Source organism: Talpa occidentalis, unplaced genomic scaffold, assembly GCF_014898055.3.
Source record: "Talpa occidentalis isolate TD23 unplaced genomic scaffold, MPIMG_talOcc4v2.1 talOcc4.9, whole genome shotgun sequence".
Taxonomy (NCBI): Eukaryota; Metazoa; Chordata; class Mammalia; order Eulipotyphla; family Talpidae; genus Talpa; species Talpa occidentalis.
Genome location: NW_023605305.1, coordinates 24,678,232 through 24,699,686, shown reverse-complemented (window position 1 = coordinate 24,699,686; position 21,455 = coordinate 24,678,232). Strand labels below are relative to the sequence as shown.

General features: G+C 42.8%; 1 protein-coding gene across 2 annotated transcripts; it reads right to left on the bottom strand.

The window, feature by feature from the left end:
* Nucleotides 1–4,457: 4,457 nt before the first annotated feature.
* On the bottom strand, nt 4,458–17,082 carry ZFP69 (ZFP69 zinc finger protein). 2 transcript variants are annotated; one of them, XM_037500328.2, is made up of 7 exons: nt 16,685–17,082; nt 15,695–15,799; nt 15,063–15,537; nt 13,986–14,071; nt 9,637–9,763; nt 9,207–9,302; nt 4,458–5,819 (listed from the first exon to the last, which is right to left on the bottom strand). In XM_037500328.2, exons 3-7 carry the CDS (start codon nt 15,187–15,189, stop codon nt 4,687–4,689), a joined length of 1,569 nt encoding a protein of 522 aa, XP_037356225.1. In that variant the 5' UTR covers nt 15,190–15,537; nt 15,695–15,799; nt 16,685–17,082; the 3' UTR covers nt 4,458–4,686. The 2 variants fall into 2 exon arrangements, with proteins under 2 accessions (XP_037356225.1, XP_037356224.1); XM_037500327.2 differs by lacking the exon at nt 15,695–15,799.
* Between the last annotated feature and the right edge of the window lie 4,373 nt (nt 17,083–21,455).

The window sequence follows — 21,455 nt, the reverse complement described above, 5'->3', positions numbered from 1 at the left end:
GGAGGAGAAAGGAGCTCTGAAAGACGAGGTCTGCATAGAAGAATCCAGATGAGCAGCTTTGGGCCTTGCTGTGATAGAATGAGAGGGGAGACTTTTGGTCCTTTCTCACCTACCAGGCCTCACATTGTGGCGCTTCCTCCTCTCTGATCCACACAGCACAGACTGTTGCCCACCCTAGAGCCTAGGTAACGCTTGCCTTTCTCCTGGGGCAAATTCTCCATGATTTCTTCATTTTCCCCATACCCTGGATGCAGTTACTTGATCCAAACCCCTGCTCCCTGAAAGTAAAAGGATCAAAAATATCCAAGGTCCCCCAAGAGTTCTTTTTTTTGTTTTAATTAATTAATTTATTTATACAAGCACTGGGTATAGCCAGAAGCGAGGGAGGGTGAGAGAATTCACCAGAGCAGGCAGAAGGACCTAAGTACACTGCTGAGGGGAGCAGGGGGTGGCAGGAGAGGTCTGCGCGCCATGTGGGACCCTCCTCCGGTGGCCGGGGAGCAGCCGGGGATCGAACCCGGCAAAAGAGTTCTGAGATCAGTTCCCTCTTCCAGAACCAACCTCAGCCCAGAAGTTCGTGCAGAGCCCTGGATGCAGAAGCAACCATCTCTGCAGGGTTGCTACCACCTGCAGAACTGCCACTACCTTCACCCTTAACATCCGATGTCTTCGGTACAGCCAGGACTCGCGGGTTCCGAGTACTGCCGTGGGCGGGGACTTCCCCACGGTCTCCAAACCACCCTCACTTTCTAGTTCCTCGAAAGCCCTAAGTTTACTGAGCACTTTCTACAATGCCCTGGAGGAGCCAGGAATGAGAACAAGGGGTCGCCGGGCTCGGGATGAGGTCCCAGCTTACCGCAGGGTCTTCCAAGGATGAAAAATCCAGAAGCTACAGGGCCCGGGTCTGCTGCGGGCCGCTCTCACCGCGGGAAGGGGCTGGACGCGGCAGGCGCAGGCCCGAACCCTGGGCTGGGAAGCGCAGGCCCGAACCCTGGGCTGGGAAGCGCAGGCCCTCGCCTCGGCGGTGCCACTCTCCGGCCTCCCCCTGACCTTGGGCACGCCCGCGAACCCCGGGCTCCAGCCCGCGCCTCCACGCTCTCGGAGCTGCTCCCGGACTCTTCCCGGACCAGGGGGTGCAGGATGCGGAGACGCTCTCCCCGCGCCGACTCACCACGCAGACGCCGCAAGACCCAGCCCAGAAAGCAAAGCGGCCCCCCAAGTCCCGCCCCCCAGCCCCTGCGGCGCCGCCCAGTCCTCGCGCACTTGCGCCTTCCTGCTACGGGTCGAACCCGGGTCCGCCTCCGGGCGCGCTCGCCCAGCGCCCCTGCGCCCCTGCGCCCCTGCGCCCCTGCGCCCCTGCGCCCCTGCGCCCCTGCGCCCTGCGCCCCTGCGCCCCTGCGCTGCCTGCGCGCTTGGGCTAAGCCCCGAGGGCACCGCGCTACCAGCTGACCCGCCCCGAAGGGCTGTCTCGGCTACCCCCAGGCCTGCCCGGGTATGGTCTGGGCTTCTCTTTTCCCCGATGCACCCGGCCTCTGCGCCGTCAGTGCTGCATCTTGGCTTTTCCGCTTTGGGTTCGGTATCCCGCTCTTGCACCTGCGTCCGCTTTCTCAGCTGAGAGAACAACCATGTACTCATCCTTCAAAGAGCCCTCACCTCGTCGGTGCATTATTTTTTCCTACTTGCTTATTGTTGAGAAATCTAACACAATTATATACCCAAGTATAAAATATAGTAAGTATTGACTAGACTTGTCACTGGCGCGTAGAAAAGTATCAGGCCCTTCCGTGCTTTATTTTAGTTTTATCACATACTGGGTGATAGAAACTGAAATCTGGAGCTGATGTAACCATAATTTGCAATGAGGTATTTAAAACAAACAGAAAAGCCAAAATGAAGAAAACACAAGTAGAGGTGAGAGATGGAGAGAAAACTGCCTAGGTTTTCCAAAGTGCATCAGGTTCTGGTCACAGTCCTTGAAAAATCACAAAGGACCTTAAATACTGGAGTAGGGCTGGGCGGCGGGGAAATGCATCAATTATTTCACAGAATCACTAATAAAATATTACCAGATCAAAAAAGAAACATGGACTAAATCATTGTGGTCCTGGTGTTCAGTTTTTGCCACACAATATGCATTAACTAATAAATGCTCATTCATTCATGTTTATTAATTAGATCATGCTCCTCCTCTTTCCTGCCTCCCTCTGTGTGTTAACTGTTACACACTGGCATAACCATCCTCTAAAATGTTATGATTAGTTGGCTATTTAATGCAGTACCATGATTCAACTGTCAGTTTCCCTTTGCTCCAATCAAAAGGGTTGCAGTCAAAATGATATTTGCTAAGGCAGTTGGATCAGCCTCCTTAAAAGACTGTCAGTCATCAGAGTTCCACCCTCAGAAATTAGGGACTAGAGCAATTGGTGGAAAAGTGTCACTTCTAGAATTCTCCAGCTGAAATTTTGGTGGGCCTGGCTATTTGATAAAATTCAGATTCTTTTCTGGCTCTGGGGATGGCAACTGCTGTTTCTGGGATGTACGGCAGTAGGTATTTCTAAGTTGTCATTAAAACAAGCTGATCCTTCCTTCATGGTTGATTGGGCTGCTGGTCCAGGAGACACTTCAGCCCCAGATTCAGCTCTTAGTTTTGTATCTTTCTGGTGGGAAAATAAATTGCTCCAGCCATTGAGGGCCAATTTGGTAATATCCACCATACACATGTTTATACCCTCTAGCTGAGAAATTCTAGTTCCAGGAATTTACCCTACGTATTACTTACATGTATGAGAAATGAAAATGTATAAGACTATTTATGAAAACATTGTATCAACAGAAGATTGGAATGCCAAAAGTCCTTCCACAGTGAACTGGCTAAATGAAGTACATTCAAACCAAGGAATACTCCACAGCTATTATAAAGAAGTGAATAGGAAATCAAAATCAACAAAAAAAACTATGAACCAGAGACACTTTTTGGGGGGTGGGGGGCGTTAGGGGAAGGATTGGGGTCAGAATGGGGCGTTTGCAATTGTATGGGGATATATAAAAATAAAATTTAATATTTAAAAAAAAAAAAAAAAAAAAAAAAAAAAGACATTTCTCCAAAGAAGAAATGCAAATGGCCAACAGGCATATGAAAAAATGTTCAACATCCCTATAACCAGGCAAATGCATATTAAAACCACATTGAGATGCCACCTTACACCAGTAAGAATGGCACATATCAATAAAACCAGCAATAACAAATGTCGGTGAGGATGTGGTGAAAAAGGAACTCTCCTGCATTTGCTGGTGGGGGTGCAGACTGGTCCAACCACTATGGAAAGCTGTCTTGAGGTTCCTCAGTCTACTAAAATGGAGCTACCATACGACCGGCAATCCACTACTAGGGATCTATGCAAGGGACACAGAAACATTGATTCAAAGAACACTTGTACCCTATGTTTATTGCAACACTATTTACAATAGGAAAAACCTGGAAACAACCCAAATGCCCAAAAGTAGATGACTGGATCAAGAAGATGTGGTATATGTACACAATGGAATATTATTCAGCAATCAAAAAAGATAAACTAATGCCATTTGAGCAATGCAGCAGAAGGAATTATGTTCAGTGAAATAAGCCAGAAGGAAAAAGAAAAATATCGGATAGTTTCACTTATAGGAGGAACATAGGGAACCCAATAAGACATCAGTGTAAAAAAAATAACAGTACAAAACACAACAAAGCAAAAACAGACAATTATAAATCAGAGACATCCGGCAGGGGAGGAGGAGGGGAGGACCAGGGGGAGGGAGGGAGGATCACAGGGGACTGAGGTGAGGGTGCACAGGTGCACTGGTGAAGGAAACTCTATGGGGACTACACCTGAGGGGGTAGGGGGAAGCAGATATTATTTAAAAATGAACAATGATGTGAAAAAAATTAAAAAATAAATCTAAGGTGTGTCTTTTGTAAAATAAAAAAAAAAAAAAAAAAAAAAAAAAAAAAAAAGAAGTGAATAGGAAAAAAAAAAGTGAATAGGCACTTTATCAACTGATGCTGGGAAGACCTCCATGATATATTATAGCATTAATTGGCAAAAGTAATATGCAGATGCACTTGTGTAGGAAACTGTCATTTATAGTTAAAAAGAAAAACTCTGTGTTTGTATTATCTTAGCTACAAATACAAAAATCTCCGAAAGGGTACACCAAAAAATAGTTATAAAAAATGATTGTATCGCTCTTTCATAGGTTTTCTGGTGATATGGAAAACAGTAAGGGTGCTTTTTACTTACACAACTGCCTTTTGAACAATATACCACATGACAGTTTTGCGCATTAAAATTTTTTTCACTTAAGAAAATAGAGGTGGTGATATTTTAAACAGCAATTCCCAAAATGCTAGCCTGTAAATCAATGAATGCCCCTGAAGAATAATTTAGTAATCCACCAAGAAAACAGAAGAAAAATACGTGAATTTTTCACATTGTTGAATTTAATGTGATGAACCATCCTTTATTTTTTATTAAGTACTTCATAGGGGTTAAGCGAGAGTAATTATAAATGCAATGGTTATTTACACAATGGGCAAAATTTTAAGTTGGGATTATATCACTTCCTCAAATTTAGAGTGCTTAAAATTTAAAGCCCAAGAGCCCTAATTTAGACTTGGCTTTTGCTTTCATGTTGAAAAATCTGTCCTCACACATTGTTTCGGAAGGGGTTCCTCCTGTGTATTTCATGGTGTCGACTAAGTGATGAATTATAGCTGAAAGATTTTCCACATTCATTACACTCATAAGGTTTCTCTCCAGTGTGATGTCGCTGATGTTTCTTAAAGGATGAATCATGCCTATAGGCTTTCCCACAGCGGTTGCATTCATATGCTTTCACACCAGTATGCACAGTTTTGTGGTTGCTGAGGTGTATCCTCTGCCTAAAGGCCTTGCCACATTCCTTACATTTGTAGGGTCTCTCCCCAGTATGGATCCTCTGGTGATGTGTTAGGTACGCCCTGTGACTAAAAGTCTTGCAACATGCACTGCACGCATAGGGCTTCTCCCCAGTGTGAATTCTTATATGTTCACTAAGGTGTCTAATCTGCCGAAAGGTTTTCCCACATTCATTGCACGTAAAGGGTTTCTCTCCAGAATGAGTTCTCAAATGTTGGATCAAGCTAATGTTCTGGCTGAAAGCTTTCTGACATTTATCACACACATAGGGTTTCTCCCCAGTGTGGGTTCTATGATGCTGATTGAGAGAGGAGCGATGTCTGAAGGCTTTGCCACATTCTTCACATTCAAAGGGTTTCTCCCCAGTATGGATCCTCTGGTGAGTAGTAAGGGATGCACTTTGACTAAAAGCCCTTCCACATTCCTTACATCTGAAAGGCTTCTCACCAGTATGTATTCTCATGTGTTCAGTAAGGTGAATGGGTTGTTTGAAAATTTTTTCACATATAGTACATTCATAGGTTTTTGTTCTTATGTAACTTGTTGCATGATTAATAAAGCCTAGTTTGTATTTGTTCCTCTTTTTAGGTGTGTTACACTTATGGTGCCTTTGTTCTAGAATAAGATTTGAACTCACAATATCGTCTTCAAATTCGTTACTTTCTTGGTCTCTCCTGTTGTGGGTCAAGATGGCTTGTCCTACGTCTCTCCCATGGGTCTCCTGGTGCCTTTCTAACTCATTGTCAAATTTGGAGATTTCTCTCAATGTGGAGTAAATGACATTATCCTTTACGAATCTCTCCATCATATCATGATAGAACTGCTCCTGTAAGATGCCACTCGTTGCAGCTGATGCATTTGTTTCTGTTTTACTCTTCAAGTCTGAAAGAAATGGAAAAAAAATACAAATAACTCATTCATATGCTTTCAAAAATATTGTTGTGAATATGGAATAGAGATTTAGAGAACAATACACATAAAATATACAACATTTCTTACTATATTTACACATGGGTATTCAGTCTGGAGAGAAAATAGTAAATCAAATTAAGAAATAATAAACTGTAAAAACATGATATTTTATAGAGAGTAAAATTTGAGTATTTTAGTACTATTTCTCATAATACTAAATAATGAAATTCAAAACTATAACTCAAGAATATGTCTTTTTAAATTCACAATTACTTTTGGAAAACAAACTTGGCAAAATTAACAGATGTTCCTCTCCCCACTCCAGCAGCAGCAAGAGAGAGAACTTAGAATAAATCATAAGAAAATTAATCTTATTTTATTTTATTTATTTTTTACATCATTTTTCATTTTTGCACAATGTATGCATTTTCATCTTGGTTATAGTCCCCGTACAATTCCCACCCCCCTTGTTTTGACCCTACTCCCTTCTCCCTCCTGTCTTTGGTTTATAGTTGCCTATTGATTTTGATTTTTACTTTATTATAATTAGTCTTTTTCCTGATCCCTTATTTGGGTTTTCTAAATACCTGCTATGAGTGAGACCATCCGGTATTTTTCTTAATCTGTCTTTTACTGAAAATTGTACAAATATTTGTGCATTTTTCTGTTTCTATACTTAATAGTTTATCCCTGGAAGTATAATTTATGCAATAATCCAGATGGTGATGCTACTATTGATATGCTCTATGGAAAGATCCTTAAACCTTTAAACTTCTAATTCATTGTACAATTACTAGTATCTCAACTGACAACTCCATATTCCTGAAAGTTTAAAACCTCTTGTAAGATTATTTTTTGTCAACAAAGAAGGATCATTAGAACATCCAAAAATTCAAATTCTTAACAAATATACATAGGCGATAATGAAGTCTGTGTTCTGCAGGCCCCTAATTCTGATCTTAAATAGGGGAGGAGGAATTAAAGAAGACAGGGGAAAGAGAAGCCTTCTCAGCCCTCCTTCCCTTTCAGTGTCCAAGTCCATGGCAGGCCCACACTAGGGCCTGAACTTTGAGTGAAGTCAGCAGTTTTTATTTTGGCACTAAAATAAACATTTGATTAAAATTATACTATTATTATTTAAAAGGACTAGAACACTATGGGATAGTTTAGATATTTCCTCCAGAGGCAGAGAAAGAACAAGACAGCTTTGTTATTTTCATTACTCTAAGCTGAAAAAGAGAAACACAAGAATATACAAATTATTGGAATGAATAAGAGTGAAAGAGGTGGCTGGCTACTAAATCAATATGTACCATACCAAGGGTGTTATTACATATCAGCAACAAACAAAATACCTAATTTAAAAATATATACCATCTAAAATAACAACAAAATATAAGTCTTTAGGGTGAATCTAACAAAAGATATACAATATAGGGGCCTCCCCAGTGGCACAGCGGTTGAGCGCTGGGTTGCAAAGCTGCCCGCAGCCTCTGCAGCACCAGTTCGATCCCCTGTTGCTCCCCGGCCACCGGAGGAGGGTCCCACATGGCGCGCAGACCTCTCCTGCCACCCGCTGCTCCCCTCAGCAGTGTACTTCGGTCCTTCTGCCTGCTCTGCTCCCCGCTCTGGCTCTGGTGAATTCTCTCACCCTCCCACGCTTCTGACTGTACCCAGTGCTTGTATAAATAAATAAATAAATCTTGGGCCTCCCCGGTGGCGCAGCGGTTGAACGCTGGGTTGTGAAACTGCCCGTGACCTCTGCGGCGCCGGTTCGATCCCCGGCTGCTCCCCGGCCACCGGAGGAGGGTCCCACATGGCGCGCAGACCTCTCCTGCCGCCCGCTGCTCCCCTCAGCAGTGTACTTCGGTCCTTCTGCCTGCTCTGCACCCCGCTCTGGCTCTGGTGAATTCTCTCACCCTCCCGCGCTTCTGACTGTACCCAGTGCATGTATAAAAACAAAACAAACAAACAAGTAAAATAAATAAATAAAGCATGCCTCTATAAAAAAAAAAAAAAAAAATAAAAAAAAAATAAATCTTAAAAAAAAAAAAAAGATATACAACATGTGTAAGATTTTTATGGGGACAAATCCTAAAACTTCTTTGTTTCTAAAAAAAAAAGGAAATATCAACACATGGAGCAATATACCATATTCCTGGACATTGAGACTCAGCCTAACAGTAATTCCCCCAGAAATTGATCTGTAAATTCAATTCTATTCCAATTAAAATGCCACCAGAGGGGGTTGTGTGTGTGTGTGTGTGTGTGTGTGTGTGTAATTTGATGCACTCATGTATTTTGTATGGTAAAGTAAGAGGCTAAGAATAGACAGGACAAATTTGAAGAATTAAGTCGAAGAACTACCTCTACCAGATATTGCGTGTCACTATGAAACACAGTAGTTAAGCCAGCGTGGCACTGGAGTATGAAGAGAAAAATAAAAACATGGAATAGAGAAAGACCAGAAACAGACTCATGCATACAAGGAAGTCTGACAGGGGACAGAGTAGCATTAACTGCTAAATAAATGCTTCCTGGTTGGTTATACTCATGGACAGAGTTAAACTAGATCCTCACTTCACAGATTCCAGGTAGATTAAACATAAATATGAAAAGCAAAATTATAAAATATAGGATAATTTGTTATTTTTGCCTATAAATCTTTAAAAAGAAAAATAAGCAAGCAACGAATATGAATTTATAGAAGAGGAATCCTGGATATATGGTTGATAAACATGAAAAATAAGATACTATGTACACCCAGTGAATTTTCAAATGTTTAAAATTTGACAATGCCAAGTGTTGACAAAGACACCGAGTTCTGGAAACTCTCAAAACCTCTTGATGACAGTGTACAAACTGGTGCAACTGATCTGAAAAGCAATTTGCTAATACCATGCAAAATGACAGTTCATATACTCCATGCACAATTTTGCTTCAACCAAATATCTCAGAGAAACACTCATATATATATACAAGATTAATACACAAAGATTTACTGCGGCACCTTTGTAGCCCCCGAATTAGAAACTGGAAAATAGATAAATAAATTGCGGTCTATTAATTCAATGGAAATGCATGAACTAGAACAACATGGATAAGTATCAACAGCATGGAATGAGAAAAGCAAGTGAAGAAGGATATATACCACTTATGTAAAGAGTAAGAGCACACAAAGCAAAGCTATACAGTGTTTAAAAACATACACTTATCATAAAAGTATGAAGACACACATGGGAATAACATTTAAACACAGAAAAGTTGTTCATTTCAAAAGTTAAGAGGCGAACAGAAGGAAAGACTTTGGGCATCCCGGTCTAGGTTACCTACGAAAGCACTCTGTCTCAGTCTCACCTGCACTGGAATCTCCCGGGCCTTCTTTCTCCATCATCCATGGCTCTTCTCCTTTCTCCAACTGGGAAATCACACTAGGTTTGGAAAGTTGATATCCTGCATAAGAAGTTAAAAAAAAAAAAAAAAGGAATATGAATGTTTCTGTTGAGGTATAGGAACCATCATCAGAATTTAGTTCCAGCTCTCTGGTATTTAGGGTCCCTGGAAATGGGAAGGGACACCACAGAGTGTCTTTCTATTCTAGCTCCACAATGTAAAGTTGTCCCCCAGGAAGGAGAATCAGATATGCCCCGTTTTGGTTTTCAAAGGAATGAGACATCTCTAATATGGAACCCAAGACAAGCTACAGGGAATCCACATTTCATCACTGGTAAATAATGACTCTCCAGCAATGGGCAGGTTTCTGGATGTATGCTCAGCCCCTCCTTACCCACTGACACCAGGTTCCCGTAGTTCTCCAGCATCACCTCCCGGTACAGATTCCGGTGGGCAGGGGCTAGCTGCCCCCACTCCTCCTGGGTAAAATCCACAGATATGTCCTGGAAGGTCAACAGTTCCTACAACAGCAGATATATCCCGGGTCAGCCAGAGACTGCCTCTATCAAGGTACAAGGAGTTCTTACTGTATTCTAAATACTGGGACAATCTAAGCTAGGTTGACTAGGAGTCTCCTCTGAATCTGTTTGGAAATTCTCTGGAGATGTAATACTTTATTTTTATTTTATTTATTTATTTATTTATTTTTGTGGGACCTTTGCCGGTGGCCGGGGAACAAACCGGCACTGCAGAGGCTGTGGGCAGCCTCGCAGCCCAGCGCTCAACCGCTGCGCCACCAGGGGAGGCCCATGGAGATGTAATACTTTAATATATAGAAAGAAATATGGTAGTAAGTACCTTAGGAAAAAAATTAAGCAGGATAAGGGAAATAGTAAGGACAGGGAGTATATTTTATGTAGGTGATGAGGAAAAGTCTTTCTAAAACAGACCAGAGACATGAATACATGAATTCAGTGAGCCAAAGGCAAGAGCTTCCTTGGCTTCTCTGAGGCACAGAAGGCTAAGCAGCTTGGCTGGAGGCAGGTTAGAGAACCGCAGAGGGAGGATGATGATATCAGAGAGGCTGGGAAGGTGGGGAGAGAGGGAGAGGCCTTTAGCACTCATTGTCATAAAAACCATTCATTCTCGCTGAGCTTAAATTCTGGGGCCCTACTGGAATTGAATGCAAAGATTAGTAAAACTGTCTGAAACTATAGCTTAACACTTTCCTAGCTGAAACATCAAAAATATTTAAAAAAAAAAAAAAACAGTCCTGAGCAATAGTGGCACAGGAAGTTGGCAGGTGGATTAATCAAAACTCGTAGGTATTTACCCAAAGGACACAGAAACATTAATTCCAAAGAGCACCTGTACCCCTATGTTTATAGCAGCACTATTTACAATAGCTAAGCTTTGGAAACAACCCAAATGCCCAAAAATAGATGACTGGATCAAGAAGATGTGGTACATATACACCATGAAATATTACTCAGCAATCAAAAAAGATAAACACATGCAATTTGCAGCAACATGGATGGAGCTGGAAGGGATCATGCTCAGCGAAATAAGCCAGAAAGAAAAAGAAAAATGCCAGATGGTCTCACTCATAGCAGGAATTTAGAAAACCTAAATAAGGGACTAGGAAAAAGACTAATTATAATAAAGTAAAAATCAAAATCAACAAGCAACTATAAACCAGAGACACACTACAGGGGGGGAGGAGGGAGTAGGATCAAAACAAGAGTGGTGGGAATTGTATGGGGACTATAACCAAGATGAAAATGCATACATTGTGCAAAAATGAAAAATGATGTAAAAAATATATAAAATAAAAAAATAAAGAGTTTTGAAAAAAATAAATTCAATCAAATTAAAGATGTAGTTCAGCCAAAGGTCAGCCACACCTTCAGAAACAATGTGAATAACCAGTCCCTCACTTTAAACCATCAGACAGAGGAGAGTGCTTGGAAATAAACAGAATAAAACTAAAGAAACAAACAATATCTAGATATAGACACACACTTCATCTTCCACTGTTCTTTATACACTATATATAAACTACATTGAAAAATTACTATCCATGTGATGCAGGAAAATGTAACCTATAACCAAGGAAATAAAAATCAATAGAAGCAGACCCACAAGTGACCAAGTCACTGGAATTAGCAGCCAGAAAATGAAAGCAACAACTAAAATATAAGTTCAAGAATTTATAAGAAGTAATGGATAAGATGGATGAAAACATATGTAGAAATACTTAAAAAGAATTAAATGAACATCTACAAATGAAAAATATAGAATCTGAAAATTCATTGCCTGGAATTAACAGCAGATTGGACCCTGAAAAAGACAAGATCAGTGAAACTTAAGGTAGGGCAATAAACACTATTGAATTAAAGTACCAGGAAAAAAAATATGCAAAAAAATCTGGGAGAATATCAAGTGACCTAATGTAAAAGTAATCAGAATCTCAAAAAAGATTCTCTCAGAAGAAAGAATGGGTAGAAAAAATATTTGAAAAATTAAAGGTAGTAAATGTTTAAATTTGATGAAAAACAAAATGAACGCACAGATCCAAGAAGCTCAGCAAATCCCTCAAAATACAAATTTAAAAGAAAAACACACCTACACAAATTATAGGAAAACTGCTGAAGAGCAAAGATAAAAGGGAAGACAGCAAAAGGAGCCAAAGGAGGAACAAAAAAAAAAAAAAAATACCCAGAAAGACACATCACGTAGGTAAAGAATAATAGCTGATTTCTCATCAAAAACAATAAAAGGTAATGGACCATCTTTATTTTTTTTTAAAGATTTATTTATTCATGTATACAAGAGCTGGAGCACAGGCCAGATGTGCAGGAGGGTGAGAGGATTCACCAGAGACAAAGCAGAGAACAGAACAGGCAGACTGACAAAATACACTGCTGAGGGGAGCAGCGGGCAAGACAGGAGAGGTCTGCCTTGCCATGTGGGTATCTCTCCAGCCAGCCGGGATCGAACCTGCGCTGCAGGGCCTGCATACAGCTTCACAGTGCTGCACTCAACTGCCTGTACCACCAGGGAGGCCCAATGGACCACTGTTAAAGTGATTAAAAGAAAAAAAGGCAACCTAAGAGTCTATATTTTATAAAAGATCCTAAACAGGAATACAATAAAAAGACATTTTTAGATCAACAAAAGCTGTGAGAATTTGTCATCAGAACACATACACTATCAAAAAAGTTAAATGGCCAAAGGGAAATGATACCAGATAGAAATGTAGAACTAAAGGAGAGAATTAAAGTGCCTAAATTGGAAAATATGAGTAAATATGAAAAACTCATTTTTAATGAGACAATTTACTATTAAAAGCAAAAATAGGGCCTCCCTGGTGGTGCAACAGGTTAAGACACAGCACAATGAAGCAATCCGCAGCCACTGCAGCACGAGTTTGAGCCCCAGCCAGGGAGGTGACCCACATGGTGCAGCAGACCTCTCCTGACTTGCCTACTGCTCCCCTCAGCAGTGTATTTCAGTAAATCTGCCTGTTCTGCTCCCCACTCTGTGTCTGGTGAATCCTCTCAACTCTGGCCTATACCCCAGTTCTTGTATGCATAAATAAATAAATATTGAAAAGAAAAAAAATCATAAAAAAATAAAAGCAAAAATAAAAGTGGTGCATTATGGGGTTTATAGTATGTAAAGTGAAATGTATGATGACAATACAAAAAAGCAAAGGTTCTCATACCAATTCAAAGCAACTGTGATTATGTCAAAACTGCATATTGTAGGGCCTCCCCTGGAGGCGCAGATGGTTAAGCGCTGTGCTGTGAAGCTGTCCATAGCCTCGGCGCCAGTTTGATCCCACCTGCCCGGGGAGGGTCCCACATGGCGCTGCAGACCTCTCATGCCTCACCCGCTGCTCCCCTCAGCAGTTTATTTCGTCCATCTGCCTGTACTGTTCCCCACTCTGTCTCTGGTGACCCTCCCTCGCATCTGTCCTGTACCTCAGTTCTTGTATAAATAAAAAAATAAAATCTTTTTTAAAAATGCATATTGTATAGACAGGAGCAACCACTAAAATCAAAGAAGTACATTACTAAGAATGTCTGAACTCTCGTCTCAATTACAAACTTTCTTTTTGAGTTAAAAATACTCCAAAAACTGGGGCCTCCCTGGTGGTGTAAGGGGTTAAGACACAACCTATGAAGCTTGATGCAGCCACTGCAGCATGAGTTCAATCCCCGGCCAGGGAGTTACCCACATGGTGCAGCAGACCTCTCCTGTCTTGCCCACTGCTCCCCTGAGCAGTATATTTCAGCCAGTCCGCCTGTTCTATTCCCCACTCTGGTGAATCCTCTCACCTCCCACAACTCTGGCCTATACCCCAGTTCTTGTATGTATAAATAAATAAATCTTTTTAAAAAATACTCCAAAAACTCAGGTAAGGCTTATCTTAGATCCCAAGAGGTATCTGTTGGTTTTTAGGGGTTAGAATTATATCACTTACTTTGCTTTTTCTATAGAAATTAGCACAATGTTAGATCCAGAGGCTGGTTGAAAACAAGAGTGATGTGGAGACTGGTCATAATGAGCAGGGTAATTATCACCACTTACAGCCTAGTTTTTTGTAGTACATCAACCTGTCCTCAGCTCCCTAGGTTGAATTTGTTAGTCTCAACATCCACCCTCCCCTAAAAGGGCAAGCTGTAGCCTTAAAAACCAAGGAGTATGCCAAGAAGATAAGAGGAAATTTCAACCCACCTCAGGTTCTGCTATTAGAGGTCCAGGAATTACTTCACCCTCTAAACTTTCTCCTTGGGCCTCATCAGCATCCTTAGATAGCAGAGCTGGAGAAGGAAGAGTCATGAGATTTGCATTTCCCCAAGTCCCCAATAGGAAAACAGCCTGCTCCTCTCTCTTAACATTCACCTCGAGAGGCATTTAGAGGGACGCAAGAGTCTGAAGCTCTTGAAGAGCGACAGTGCACTGTCTGGGTGTTACCATTTCCCAAGGGTCACTGCTGGTCCAAAAGCATAGCTATACCAGATCACTCCTTTGTTCAAAGGTTCCAGAAAAAAAAGAGAATCTCAACACTTGCCATAGACTTCAAGGCATCTACAATCCACCTGCAGTATAGTTCCCATCACTAGTGTCCTCTAACCAGCATCCTTTGTATGTGGGACACCTGCCCCCACCACATTCTTCAGTTAGATTAGAAAAACCCACATTCTTTGGACCACTCTTCAATGTATCCCAGGTAAAGAACATTACTACAGCATTTTTTTAGGTTGCCTTCTACTATTTTGATCTGGGTTATAGCCAGCTGTCTTTCCTGACCTGACCACTACAAAGTGTGTTATCTTCGACTTGTTTCCCACTGAACTGCCATATTTCAAGGTAAAATGAGAGTCATCAAGCATGTCAGTCCTTCCTCTCAGCAGAAGATGAAAAGAATGAACTACTACTTGTGAGAAATATTGGTTTGGAGCTAAAATGACTGAAACTTGTGAAGGGAAACCATTGGAGGGCTTAAGGAGACAGAAATCGCTGACGCCCCGTCTGTGAACTGCACTCACATCCTCAGGAGCGGCTGGTGGAGACACCCTGAATCCTGTCTTCCTGCCCTGTTTTATCAGAGGACCAGAGGGGGAACAGTACTCAGCACATGCAGCCAGGAGCCCAGGCCAAGAGCCCAACATTTTCTCTCTCAGCTTTCCCTTCCAAAGGCACAAGCATGGGTCCCAAAACCCTGCTTTCCCCCACCTTTCTCCCTAAAGAACACACACAAAAGAGACCTTCTTTTCCCCCACCCCTCACCTGATATCAGTCTGTTCTCACCTTTTCCTTCAAACATCTTAGTCACATCCTCCCACAGAGGGGCCCCCTCCTCGGCCTTGTTTGGATGGTGCAACTTCACCCAGGTGCTGGCCTCAGCGGGCAGGGTGATGAGGAGCTGTTGCAGCATGATGCCCGCCTGGCTGGGCTGGTCCACTTCTAGCGAGGCAATGGCCAGCACCTCGATGAGAGTCTTCACTGTTGTATGGAACTCCTCTGTCCATAGACCTAGGCCCGCAGGACTCTGGGGCGCTGTTGAGGCACCAGAAGCAGGGGGCTCCTAGAGGATGGTGTGACTTTAACCACTCTGAAAAACTGGCTCCCCTCTTAAAAGAAGAGCTGCCTCCTTGGAAGATGGTCCTTGAGTAGTATGGAGGACACGCCTCTATGTCCTAGAAGAGCAGAAGGCAGGAGAGGAGGGAACCAGACGCACCGCCATACCATCAGAACTCCAGAACTTGCAGAAATAGATTTAAAACTGCGAAAGATCCAGAAACAAAGATTTGACATCAGTGTGAGCATAAGTATAATCAATGCTCTTGAAAGTGGCTCATTTTCCCAGTTCCACATGTGCAAACAGCCAAAGGCACACACTCACAAGGACACACATGCACAGATGTTGCCTTGATGCCCACCTTGCAGGCTGCATGCAACATCTGTCAGCCAGCCGCATTAGAGTCCTGACAGTTGCACTTCAAATGTCTAAGGCATGTCAGTTCGCTGAGCTTCAGTTTCTTCGTCTATTAAATGGGGATAATAATTGTACTTCATAGGGTTGTAGTGTTGGTTAAGACAGTGATGGGCATGAAATGAACTCTTAGAGTAAATACTCTTTTAATCTCGTGCTGCATCATAATCTTTTAAAATTATTGTAAAAGCAATTGGAGATTTGCATTTCCCCAAATCCCCAATAGGAAAACAGCCTGCTCCTCTCTCAAAACATTCACCTCGAGAGGCATTTAGAAGGACGCAAGAGTCTGAAGCTCTTGAAGAGCCACAGTGCTCTTCACATAGATGTGTTTTCACACAGGCAAGTGAGAGACAGTCACCCACGTGGATGCCCAGCAGCTAGCAAGTTCTTTTAATCTCTTTTAGGATGCTTTCTGGCTTCAGAAATGTTAAAGTGGGGGGAAATATGGTCCTTTGAATACAAAGAGGACTACTGCAGAGCTGTTTTGTAACAGGCAAATTTGGAAACAATTCAAATCCATTCTCTCATCCAATCCCCTTGCATCTGAGCTGGTGCCCTCCACTGCCACCAGGTCAGTGTATCCGGACCCCCAAAACAGTCCTAGCTTCTGGAAGGGAGTCAGTCACCATTAAGTTTGTGGGTGAGGGTAAGTGGCTTAGAGGCTTCTCCTCTGCCCCTCCCTCCCCCCAACTCTGACAATTCCAGGGAAAGGAACTGCATCCAGTGGCTTGCAGCATGTGGAAAACAGTCTGGCCCTGAACATACAAAAAGTAAAAGTCTTGTTACCGAAGTGGAGAAACTTTCGAATCTGACATAGGAAACATTGAATGAATGACCGAGAAGCTTTAAGTCCACGATGCCCCTTCTCACAGCTCCCTGACATGCCTCCCTCGGCCTCAGCGACTAGACACAGGCAGACTCGCCTCCTACTCACCAGCTCGGCCTTGGACGAAGGTGAGCCCAGAGATGGGGGCGTGAGCGCGCTTGCTTGAGGCTTGCAGCTCCAGAGGGTGTCCCTTTGGAGAAGGACTGGGTGCTAATAGATTTTGTTCTCTCCCAGCCTTTTACAGGCAGACCACGTCCCGGTCACTCAACACAAAGCATCCTCCTAAAACGCCTCCCCAGCGTCTCCGCAGCCCAGAGGACCCCCAGCCTCCCAACCGGGTCTTTTCCAACAGCCAGCGAGAGGGGCCTAGGGTGGGGGCTGCTGCCACCATCAACCCGCCCAGCCCATGACCGCGGCCTTTCCAGACGCACCCAAGGGAGCGGGGCTTTGGAGGCCGCAACGGCCCCCCGAAGAGTGCCCTGAACCGGCTGCCCGCAGACCCGGGCGAGGAGGCTGCACCTCGCTGGCGGCGGCCGGCCACAGCCCCGGGCGGAGGGAGCGGCCAAGCCCACCCCGCGCCGCGCCTCCTGGGCCGCAGCCCCGCGCCCCCCCGCGCCCCTGCCCTGCGGACGCGCCCTGGCAGAGCCCGCGCGCCGACTGCCCCGGCACCCCCGGGTGCGGTCCACCCCCGCGGCCCGGCGGCTCCCGGGCCCGGACGTCTTCCCGCCGGCTCCTCACACCCGCGGCCGGCTCCGCCCACGGGGGGCGGTCGGGGGGCCTGTCCTCTCGGGGGAAGCCGGGTGCTCCCGAAAACCCGGAGCCCGGAAGCCGCGGACCTTCTCCCCTTCCGCGTCCATCCCCCCAACCCCCACCAGACCCGCAGGACGCGGCCACCCGCGCACCCCCCGCGCGGCCCGGGGAGCGCCGGCCCTTCCAGGGGGGACGCCTTTCCTGCTGTGCGTTCCCTCACCTCACCTGCCTCCCCTGGGCCTGCCTCTGCGCCCGCTGCTCCAGGCTGGGGAAGCAGCAGTTGTCAAAGCGCAGTTCTGCTTTTTAATTTCGGTGAAATTAAATGGACAAGGATAAGTAGGAAAATAAATAGGTTACACCTCAGGTGATGGTCGTGGCTCTGAGGAGAAAGGAAGCAGCCTGTGAAGGTGGGGAGAGAGGCTGACCAGTTCCCCTTTCTCATAATAGTGAACTAGGATATTTATTTTAGCCCCTTGGAAGACAACAATAAAACTTTAAAATTTGAAGTCATTATTTTCAATGTTCTCAAAGGAGCAACTAGCTTGCTAGGGCTGTCATTACGAAATACCATGAACGGGGTGACTTAGAAATTTATCCTATCCCAGTTGTGAAGGCTGAAAATCCAGGCACCAGGTCTCAGGAGGGTTTGTCCTGAGGTCTTTCTCCTTGACTGGCAAGTGGCTGCCTTCTCTCTAAGGCTTAGTCTTTTCTCTGTGTATTTGCATGCTCCTGGTGTCTGTGTGTTCAAATTTCCTCTTCATCTGTCAAATTGGAATAGGGCATACTCTAATGCCTGCTTTTAACTTCGTCACATCTTAAAAGTGATTAGACTTACTTCAAGATGTGATTAAATACAGTCACATACTGAGATACTGGGGGGTCTAGGGTTTGACATATATTTGCAGGGAGGCAGGTGTGTGTGGGGAGGCGGGAGAGGGGTAGGGAGTTGCAATTCAGCCTGTAACAAGGTGTCTAAGATAAGATAGTAGGAAATTACCATACCAAAAGTAGGGAAGTAATTGTTCAGGAAGGTAGTTCAACTTGGAAGATGCTTCTGCCCATTTGCCAGTTACCTAGCTTGAAACAATCTTCCTTTTAAACCTCAAAGAAGAAAAAAATGAATAAAACACTATGTTAAGGAGTGAAATAGAAGGCCTCCAAACAAAAACTGGTACCCAAAGGACTACACTCCCAAGATGAAATGGAGAGCTTTAGAAGAATTTAAAGACTGTGGTCAAATTGCCTATCTCAAGTCTTGATCTTGGTTTAAGCTGGTCTCTGTTCTGCCACCAGATGCCTGGCAAAAGCAAATACAAATCCTCTCTGGATTAAAGCAGCATAATTGTAGGCCTTAAAATGTTCCTATACTTAAGTTTTCATAGAAATATTAAGTACAGAATTAAAGGCAACCAGATACACAAGGAAACCAGATCTTTTAGTGAGTGTTTCACCAGAAATACAAACAGAAATAGACCTGAAAGACCATTGCTGTGGAATTAATCAGATGCAAATGATAAGATAATTTGTTTTCTTTGTTCAAAGAAGTAAAAGGTAACAGTTTGGGCAGGTACCTGGAAACTATAAAAAGTGATAGAATAAATATTTTTTAAAGAACTAATAGAAATTCTGACTGAGAAATACAGTAACAAAATTAAGAATTCAGTCCGTGCAATAACAGCAGATTAAACACAGATGAATAGAACTCAGCATTCAAAAAAGATAAACACATGCAATTTGCAGCAACATGGATGGCGCTGGAAGGGATCATGCTCAGCGAAATAAGCCAGAAAGAAAAAGAAAAATACCGGATGGTCTCACTCATAGCAGGAATCTAGAAAACTTAAATAAGGGACCAGGAAAAATAATAACTATAAGAAAGAAAATATCAAAATCAACAAATAACTATGAACAAGAGACTCTCTATGGGGGTGGGGGGCGGGGAAAGGACGGCTTGGGGTAAAAATAAGGGGGTTGTAATTGTATGGGGAATATAAAAATAAAATTTATTTTAAAAAAAAGATGTCATGGCTAAAAAAAAATAAAAAAATAAATTTACCACAGCAGCATAAAAAAAAAAAAAAACCACAGATGAATAGAGAATAAATGAAATGGAAGGTAAGATGATCTAAAATAAAGAAACAAAAAGACAAAATATATAAGAGGAAAAGAGACATAGATGATACAGAGAGAAGATATAACATAAGTTTAAGAGGAGAGAAACATACAGTATTTGAAGAGAAAATGGCTGAATATTTTTTCAGTGCCTATGAAGGAACCAGATCACAGATATAAGAAGCCAATAGCTCTCTAAAGGGGTAAATAAAAAGAAATTTACACCTAGACACATCATAGTGCAAATGAAAAAATCTTAAAAGTGACTGTGGTGGTTTTAAAACATGCCTATTCCTCCCTCCAATAGGCAGAGACTTAATCCTCTCCTTTTGGAGGTGAGGCAAACTCACTTCTGCAGAATGTGGTAGGAGTGTGTGATTTCAGGAGTTAAGTCATAAAAGACACAGCCATTTCTGCTTTGCACACTCTTGACTGCCTGCTCTGAGGAAAACCAGCAGAATAACCAGCGCTGACTTGCCATTGTGTCTTCTAACCCCAGTCAAGCCTTTGGATGACTACAGTTTTGGCTTGTGTCTTAAATGCACCCTCAAATGGACTGCATCCCAAGCCAGCACTTTCATCTAAGCAGTTTCTGAATTATTGTCCCAAGAAAAATGTGAGATTGAAAAAATGTCTTTCTTAAGTCATGACAGTTTGAATTTATCATGTGACAATCACTAATGACAACTCACTTGTCATCAACAATAATGGCAGTCAGAAGATAGTGGAGTGAAATCTTCAATGCAGTGTGAAGAAATAATTGAGAACCTAGAATTCAATGCAAATTTTTAAAAATCCTTTAAGAATAACAGCAAAATAAAGATATTTTCAGGCAAACAAAAAAATGAGTTTACCACAACCTGACAACATATGAGGAAATTCTGAAGACTGAAACTCAGGTAGAAAGAAAATGATTTCATAAAAAAAGAACAATGATGCCAAAAAGGAAAGACCAACACAGAAAATATGTGACTAAATCTAAATAGTCATTCACACTATAGATTAAAATTTTTAATAATTAATGAAGTTATTTCCTACCCTTCATTTTCTTTTCTTTCTGGAGATTGGAAGCTCAGTCTACATGGGCCTGACATTTGGGCCACTGACCTTGATTTTCGCTGACAAATGTGCCCTCTTATTGGGCCATCCATTTTCTCCTCAGGTAACTCCTCCAAACTCCTTATGGGGTTGGAGGTCACATCTGTTGAGGGGGTAGAACCTGGATTTCACTGGCAAAGTGGTCTGAGGGTCCCATAGGTCAGTATCAATCTTGCATGAGTTTCCATTTTACCTTCACTTCTTACCCCGAGTCTCTGCTGTTTGTGGTTTTGACCCCAGAGCAACTCTGACCCTTCCCAGATAATAGACCTATAGTCTCCTTTGGGGTGAGGGAAGGTGGTGATGGGACAGAGAAAGGCATGAGAGGGAGGAATGTGTGGAGTAGGTGTGAGGACCTTAGGATCTAACTACAGAATTTCAGCCAATCTGAGTTTTCAGTCCCGGATCTTCCTGATGCCCAGATGTCCCCAAAGCATCAACCTTCCCAGGACCTTCTCTACTTTTCTGTAGTCTCTGCTAAATTATTAGCCACTTTATTTTTTTCACGCCTAAAATGTGTTGACGTTTCCAATGTGCTGCCATATTCTGCTCTTGCTCCACTTGCTGCTGTATGGTGTTTTGTTCTCCCTAATTTTAAAAATAAATTTGCCTCTCATAAAACAAAGATAAAATTGTTAATCAGCCACATTGAACTTTACTTGTAGCAAATTAATTTAAAATTAGGTCTTCTATCTTAAAAGTATGTCTGTTATGATTCACAGTTCCTAAATGCCTATGCAGTCTCATCTATTTCCAAAGATTAAAAAAAGCAGATAAACAAAAAAAAGATTTTCCCATTTATGAAATATAGGAAGGAAAGTGTAGGGATTGCCTTTCTCTATTTTCATCATAGGTACATAATTCAATTCAGTTGAAATAAAAACAATTCAACAAATATTTATCGAAGCCCCACTGTGTG

Bases quoted from the DNA above. Each gene is read 5' to 3' on its own strand.
- ZFP69 (XM_037500328.2), bottom strand. From the start codon at position 15,189: ATGCTGCAACAGCTCCTCATCACCCTGCCCGCTGAGGCCAGCACCTGG. The intron at 14,072-15,062 runs GTGAGAACAGAC...TTCCTTCTCCAG, and splicing joins TAAGATGTTTGAAGGAAAAG to CTCTGCTATCTAAGGATGCT. The intron at 9,764-13,985 runs GTGGGTTGAAAT...CTGCTGTTGTAG, and splicing joins CTCTAATAGCAGAACCTGAG to GAACTGTTGACCTTCCAGGA.